The sequence below is a fragment of the Emydura macquarii genome, unplaced genomic scaffold (assembly GCF_026122565.2).
Source record: "Emydura macquarii macquarii isolate MOO-44397 ecotype Brisbane River unplaced genomic scaffold, CSIRO-AGI_Emac_v2 contig_3530, whole genome shotgun sequence".
NCBI lineage: Eukaryota > Metazoa > Chordata > Testudines > Chelidae > Emydura > Emydura macquarii.
The window spans coordinates 10,148,684-10,156,437 of NW_027133667.1; the positions used below are offsets into that span (position 1 = coordinate 10,148,684).

The following is a 7,754-nucleotide window of genomic DNA, read 5'->3' on the forward strand; positions in this document are numbered from 1 at the left end:
CACTGTATGGTGGATGGAACTTACTAGTGAGAGAGATCTTTAGGGTTTGATACTCCCTACTAGGACAATCTTGAAATCAGCCAAGCTGTGATCTGTCAAGTTAGTGACAGAGAAGAAATTGCACTTGAAGCTTATATGTTCATTCCTGGGGCTACTGGCATGCTGTACTGTAAATAGTCTACATCACAAGTCATTTGCTTTTTCTTGTCATTCTCCACCATACTCTTTCAGTAGCAGAATATTTTATGGGATCTAGGCACCCTTTCTAGCCCAAAGAATGTTAACCTGATCTAAAAAAATCTTTACACTTAAGTTGGCGAATAAATTGCCTGCACATAGAGGCACCAACTTTAAATGAAATGACATTTATGTATGTCTAGTGGAGCTGCTGACCAGTACCCATCATACATCAAGGGACTCTGTATCTTCTTGAGCACTTACTTTGTTATGGCATAAACTTGTTGCCATACTTCAGACCTCCAGTTTCAACAGCTTCCACCTCATCTTTTGTGAATATTAGGCATTGCATATTGCTGCTTTTTGTCCAAGCCTGACTCCACCATTTTCCTTACCTCCTAGGAGTATTTCTGGGTCTGGGTCTCAGTGGTGTCATTCCCACCCTGCACTTTGTCATCTCTGAGGGCCTTCTCAAGGCAGCCACAATGGGGCAGATAGGCTGGCTGGCACTCATGGCCTGCCTGTACATCACTGGTGCTGCGCTGTATGCTGCCCGTATACCAGAGAGATTCTTCCCGGGCAAGTGTGATATCTGGGTGAGTCTGCAAAGTAATTGGGTACTAAGATTGTGGCACATAAGTGTGTTATGTTGAAGGCTGGTATTTGCTATGCTCTTGTGTTTCTTGGATTGTGGCAACTAATTGTGACTGCTTTAAAAGCCACTTCTGAGATTTCATAATATGGGAAGAGATTAGTGGACTTCAACATTGGAAAGTTGACACAGTGCTATTACAAATTATTGAAATGCCTTTACAAAGGCTAGCTGTGGGGACTGTACCTTGTCACTGAAGCTCTGCCATATGCATGCCATTTTGCTCCTAGTCTCCTAGGGAGACTTCAAATGGATATTCTCACAGCAGCTATCCAAACCCATTGCTCATATAATTACCTCTTCATTTAAACTGGGAGATATGCTCAATGTTGCTCCCTCGTAGTTTTCATTCTGCTGCACTGTAATTGTTTACTTCCTGGGCTCTTATCCTGGATAGCCAGTGATTGATCTTCAGATTTTAGTATTAACTAAGACCCCAAACTACTTGTTTACTCATGCTTAGCCTGACTTCCCCTATGGCAGGGGAGCAGACAGAACAATTCTATTCTGAAAATCTACTTGATGACATTCCATGTAGGACTAGATCAGAGCTCCAGTACCTATCCATGTGTATAAGATAGGACATCACTAACTCCAGCAGCTTCCGTGTATCCCTATTGATAGGCATCAAGAAACTAAAGAAAAAATACACTATACTTCTAAGCCTTTTGGCCTGGGAACTGGAAGCATGCTGGTGTGGATACCTGCCAAAGATGCATATGCAGGAAAGGCATATCTGTGCATTAATTTCAAGTGCAGAAGTGATTCTGATGACTATGAACTCCAAAGCAGATGTTTTTCCTCTGCTTCCAGTGAATAGAGGAGATGCTCTAACCAGTGATACCACAGTGACTGGAGCAATCTGGGATCTTGAATAGCCCAGCAAGTTGTAACATTAAACTGCTACTGCTGTGAACTGCTATATGCTTCACCTCAACACATGGGTCTTTGGAAAGAGGGTGGTACTTAGATCCATGTGTCTCTAGCTGAACAGTAATGTCTTGTTTCCACAGTTCCACTCCCATCAGCTGTTTCACATCTTCGTAGTGGCTGGAGCCTTTGTGCACTTCCATGGTGTTTCAAACCTTCAAGAGTTCCGTTTCACAGTTGGGGGAGGCTGCACAGAGGAAGGAGACATGCAGTAAAACCTGCCTTCAGCCCAAGATTGTAACCAAAACAGAGGACTGCAAGAGCAGTTGAAGTTAACTGGCTAATGACGTGAACACCTGAGAATCCAAACCTCATGTAATGGAACATGGAAGCTTCTTGGGATTTCTAACACAAGAGAAATGTATACCTCAAACAACGGAGTGAATCAATGTGAAGACCAGGAAATTCTTAAACCCTAACTTATTCTTGATCTACAGATTGAGCTACAGAGGACCGTTTCCAAATCGGCTTCTGTTCAATGCCATATTTATTTGTAGAAAATGGGAGGGATGGCTTAGCAGTTTTCTTTTTTAAATCTAGGTTAAGATTTATATCTTCTTTGGGGGCAGGGTCAGGAGCTGATTTTTACATGCTCTTTTGGGGAAAAAATTGTAAATAAGATTTCTAACTTTCTGTTAAAATAAAAAATTTATATAAATGTTTTAAAGAAATGGGGTGGGGGGAGAAGGGTTTTGTATAGAATGCAACATGCAAGTACCACACACTGTTTCAATTTTGCACAAAATATGTGACTACAGGAGGACCAGGTAAAATCCCTGGGAGCGAGGCACAATGGTCCTGCAGACTCGTTCCCGGAAGTTGGCATGTACTAGGCAATATGGCATCCAGGTCAGCATTTGAAGCGGGCTCAGAACATGGCACGTAAGGATTGGCAATGGCCAGATGCCTACATTTTAATCAGGCTGTCGTTCAGGTCTCAGTGTTGTTAAGTTTAGCTACCCAAGGTAACTAGAATGATGCATCTGTCCACTGTCCAGCCACATGGGGCAATTGCCTTCTGAGCTTTCTTGACCCTTTTGTGAAGGTTTTGGATTGTGGAATTAAAATGAAGTTGCATGGTTGTTGCCACATGAAGTGGAGTTTAATGGGGATGTGTGTGTGTGTGAGTGAGAAATGGAGCATATGCTTGACTTCTGAGTACATGTCTGCAAACAAAAGCCCGTTTTCTAGCTTTCTGGTTGCCATTCATGAATCTGCCATGCTTTTGATACAATTACATGATGGTAATGGCACTTATCAAATAGAACAGCTACTCAGGTGGGTAAGCATGTGAGGAGCAATGGGAGGGGTGGAGAGGAGAGGATGGCACTGGAAGGAGGGAGCTGTGCACTGAGAAGAAGAGTAGTTGGGCTCCTTACACACTCTTGATTTTTTTTTTTTTTTTTTATTGGATTTCTTCCTTATCCACAGAAGTCCTAATGTTTCTCAGTGTTAAATTTACTAAACTCCCTGTGCTGCAATAGAGCCCTATCATTGCCACTGCTTCTGCTGGGAGGGCAGCTGGCTTCCCCTGGTATCATGGGCAATGCTGTGCTGTGAAGCAGCCAGCAGGAAACCTTCAGATTTAATGGTTTCTCCTGACCTAAAGCATATCACCTTTATGTGTGTATAGAGCCCCATGGCCTAGGGACTCTTGTGACTTTTAAATCTGCACTAAGCCCTGCACTGTTCTCACTTTTCAGGTCCAATTAATGTAATTTCCCAGTCCTGCTTAACAAATGGGATAGCTGGCTTTTTCGCCTGGAAGTAAAATTTGAGACCATTTGAACTGTGGTGGAGCCAGCATAGCATCAGGAGAAACAAATGTTCTTCTCTTGGTGAATTGGTCTGGTTTGATCTCTGGAGCCTAGTCAGAAGCCAGGGAGATAAGCAGATGGTTGGAGAATCTTCTGAGTTTTGTGGCAAAACTAATTTTCAAATATATAGTTTATGGCACAGAAATTTGATGTAATGGAATAAGTGCCTAGTTGCTGGAAATGTTGAGCTGTTGCCGCTCGCCTAGGATGAGTTAAACAGCTCCTAAAATGCTGTGGTTCACAAAGCAATAGGAAGGTAAAATTGTTCTAAAATTTTAAAGGTGAAAGTTCAAGTTTGCAATCCATATTTTTCACTTGCAGAGATCTTACAAGTAAACATTCTTGAACCCTGGCTGTAACTGAATATTTCAAGGGGTTATGTTACCTAATAGGTTTGAATAGAAGTGGAAAACCTCAATTATCTTCAAGGTTCCTTGTTGACTCTGAAAAAGAAGTATTTTCTCTTTTGCCCTTTGGGTGGAGTTATTTTCAGAAATTTTGAAATTAAGCTTAGTTGAAGAAAGGTACTTCATGGGAAGCTGAGAGAGGTGTGTGGGTTTTTTTTTTGTTTTTGTTGATAGGATCACCATACTGGATGCCAATAGCACTGAAGGAAAGGCTTGTAATGTAGGTTTGTGCAGTGCCTGATTTGGAATACAGAGCAGTATTAACCAGGCACCTTTTAATGAAAAAAGATTTAATAAGCATTGGCAGGAGGTGTGCTCTGCTACTTGAGAAAGCAATGGTACATATCAGAACCAGACTTGCTCTGGAAAGCACTTTGGATACCTCTGTATCAATACCAGCAAAAGTGGCAGGCTCCATCCTGAGTCATCCTATGCTCACTCCCTGAAGGGGCACTGTAACTTGGCCCAACACTGCACAGAACTAATTACAAAAACATAATACTCCACCTGCTATTCTTAATGCAGTCAGTCTCTCTTTAGGAAGTTTTTGTGCTCCAATAAACTGTCTAGCTGTGCACCTCTTTTTTTTTTTTTCCCCCTCCCTGTAGTGCTTGCTGAGAACTCTTCCCAGGTTGGCACCTGAATGCCTTACTCTCAGCGGTCAGAGGCTTGCTTGCTCTGTGTGCAGATTATTGCCATAGAATAGATCGGACCTACAGCTCCTTTCCTTCCCCATTAAATAGTGGCCTTGTTCAGTATTTTCTTTTTTTTTAAATTGCTTACTGTTGGAAGCAACAAAAGCACATTTTGGGATTTTTGATGGTTGGGGTCTCTGGTGATGGTTCCATATGAGATGGGATCTCATTACTTGCTGTGTTCTTAACTTCTGCTAATAAAAGAACCAAATGGGATATTGACCAAGTTTGGCTCTTTGTTGCTTTCTATGCTTTCTCTGATATTTACAAGAATAAAGCGATTTCTTCTCTCTCTCCCCCCAACACTTCTGGCTGACCGACCATTCTGTGGTTAAAGGGTTTGGTGGCCCAGAAGTCAAATTGAAACCTGGAGAGTTCTCATTACTTGCATGGAGCCGGGTTGGGGGTGTACTGTGAACACTAGGACAGGACCTAAATGCTGGGAAATAGTTGCATAAGTGTTGCTAGATAGCATTCCTTTATCTACATCTTAAGTGAGGGAATACAAATCCAAACTAACTAATTATCAGGCAGACTACAGGGGTATTTTATTTCTTTAAACATTGCCTTAAACAAGGAGACACATACACTGCAACTACTGTGCGCTCAACTGGAGTAAGACTTCGTACTTTAATTGTGATCTTCACCTACTTCTTTGCTGCAGGACCTTGAGTTTGACACCATAGAGACCAAGTTTGTCACTCATTGTGCTTCCTTGCCTACTACCTGAATAAAGCTTACATTTTGTGTAAATTGCATGATGGAAACAATACCTTACTTATAGACCTTCTCAGACCATTTGCATTGTAGGTCCTGACTTGTCTCAAATTTGTTTTATAAGAAGTTTTTTGTCTCATCCTTAACAGCTGGGCAAATCCTATTAAAACCTGTTTGATAAACTGGGTCAGTCTAGCAAACAGGATCAGCAAACCATACACTTATCTGTGATTCCAGGACAACAGATATGTCTCCCGAGGCTAAAAATGGCTTGGCAGCTACTTATAAAGTTAAATGGCTCCGTAATCAGAAAGTGGAATAGGAACTTGCTCCACCAGTGTTCTGTACACTTCTTTTATTGTGTATCCTGTCTGTGCTAGCAGAAGAACAGTTTTAAACATTGGCTGAGTAATTGTGGGCTCAGAGCACCTGTCGACGACATTGTCAACAATGATTCACTTTCCTATTGTGAAGCATCTCTTTCTAGGATGAATAATAGCAAGAGGAAAGGATTGTGACGGAGCAATATCTGCACTAAATTTCTAGAGAAGACCCTTTTAATATGCTGCCTCAAAAGTCATCTGGGTCTGATTGCTTTGGGTTGGAAAATAAAATTTTGGTCAGTGCTTTACTCTCCTGGAAGAATTTGGTGCATGTAGTGTGAAGATGAGTCAGAATGTGGTTTGGACTGTCACTAGTATCACCTCTTCCTTACTACTTCACACAATGCACAGACAATCTGTGTAATTTGTTGCTGAGGGATGTTGTGAAGGCCAAAAGTACAAATAGGTTCAAAAAAATAATTTTATGTAATTTCATGGAGGATAGATCCATCAATGGCTATTAGTCAAGATGGTCAGGGATGTAATCCCATGCTCTGGGTGTCTCTAAAATGTGACTGCCAGAAATTCGGACAGGATGATGGGGGGGATGGATCAGTCAGTAATTGACCTGATCTGTTCATTTCCTCTGAAGCATCTTGTCGCAGCTATTGTTGGAAAACAGGATATTCAGCTAGATGGACCATTGGCCTTGATCCAGTATGGCCATTCTTTAGAACATAACAAGTGCAGAGGATGAGTATATTTCAGTCTCTGGGCAAGATTGCCTTTCCTTAGCCTGTGCGGCATTGGGAATGAGATGATCCTTTGAGCTGCCATGGAGCCCAGCCTACCCCCAGTAGTCGTTAACTTCACAGCTCCTCATTGTGCATAGGGTCACAGAAAAGAACATTTGCACTAGCAGTGAGTGAAAACTGAAACTGGACAAATACTGAGTGCTTAATGAGAAAATAGTCCCAGTAAAATGCTATAAACCTTATTTTGCTATGTATAGTGCCTAACACAATGGCACACTGACTGTATAGTCACCTCTATGGTTACCATAATACAAATTAATGAAGTGAAATGAACAGTGCTTAAAGGAAAAAGGGTCTAAGACTTCCTTTGAGAAAAGAGCCAAGTGGAATAATCTTTGAAATCAGTAAACAGGTTACCTGCTGGAGGGTTGGGAACAGAGCAAGGAGCCCGTGTGAAACAAGGATGAAGGAAGCTCTTGTGAAGGAGAGTGAATGTTGGCAACTGTTCCGATATTCCTGGGGCCGTACCTAATAGAGAGATGTTCTGCCTAACCCTAAAAATTGGTCCTTCAGTGCTGCCAAAATAGCTTCACACTAACATACAAAAGTTAAATACCAACATTTTGTCTTTTAGCCTCTTTCTGTTAAATAAGTTTCACATGAGACCACCAATTTTCAGTATCAACTGGCACTGTTAATAGCAAAGAAATCACTCTATCTGGGTATGTTCAGAGAAACTTTTATAGCCCTCATCATATGCTAGATCTGTGTAAGATTGAGCCAACTGCCTCCCCCTTGGGTGGGTGTGTGTGTGTGTGTGTGTGTGTGTGTGTGTTTTATTTAAAAAAAAAAAAAAAAAATTGTTCCTTTAGGCCTGGTCCCCTTCTTGGAAGACTGAACCTTCCCATCAGCTCTACACTGTTCTATTATTTTCCCATAGCATCCGTGATACACTAGGATTTTGCCAAACGGAGGAAGACTTGGGTTCCTGCTCCACAAAGCTTGTGAGCCATTAGACAAATAGCTGTAACTCAGTTGAAAGGCTTTTGCTTTTGTTCTCAGGACAATATCCCAAACACATCATTGCAACCACCTATCCTGCAAGGTGAGTCCAAGGCTAACTCTCCTAATTCTCAGTTTCTTCCTCCCTCATCCATTTCCTCATGAGGGCTAAGGAACCATTCCTTCCCTGTCCTACTTGAGGGTTTAGTATTTCAAATGGAAGTTGCAGAATCAACTCAGAGCATATCATGTTTAAGTGGTACAGAATACAGCAAAGCT

The 7,754-nt window shown here is 41.7% G+C and overlaps 1 protein-coding gene across 2 annotated transcripts in view; it reads left to right on the forward strand.

The window, feature by feature from the left end:
- ADIPOR2 (adiponectin receptor 2) overlaps positions 1-4,896 on the forward strand; it is a 70,255-nt gene extending 65,359 nt beyond the window's left edge. For both annotated transcript variants that reach the window (XM_067536052.1, XM_067536053.1), the window contains 2 exons: positions 580-773; positions 1,843-4,896. In XM_067536052.1, the coding sequence (XP_067392153.1) occupies positions 580-773; positions 1,843-1,974 (326 nt within the window). In that variant the 3' untranslated portion in view covers positions 1,975-4,896. The remainder of the gene's footprint in view (positions 1-579; positions 774-1,842) is intronic.
- The last annotated feature ends 2,858 nt before the right edge of the window (positions 4,897-7,754 follow it).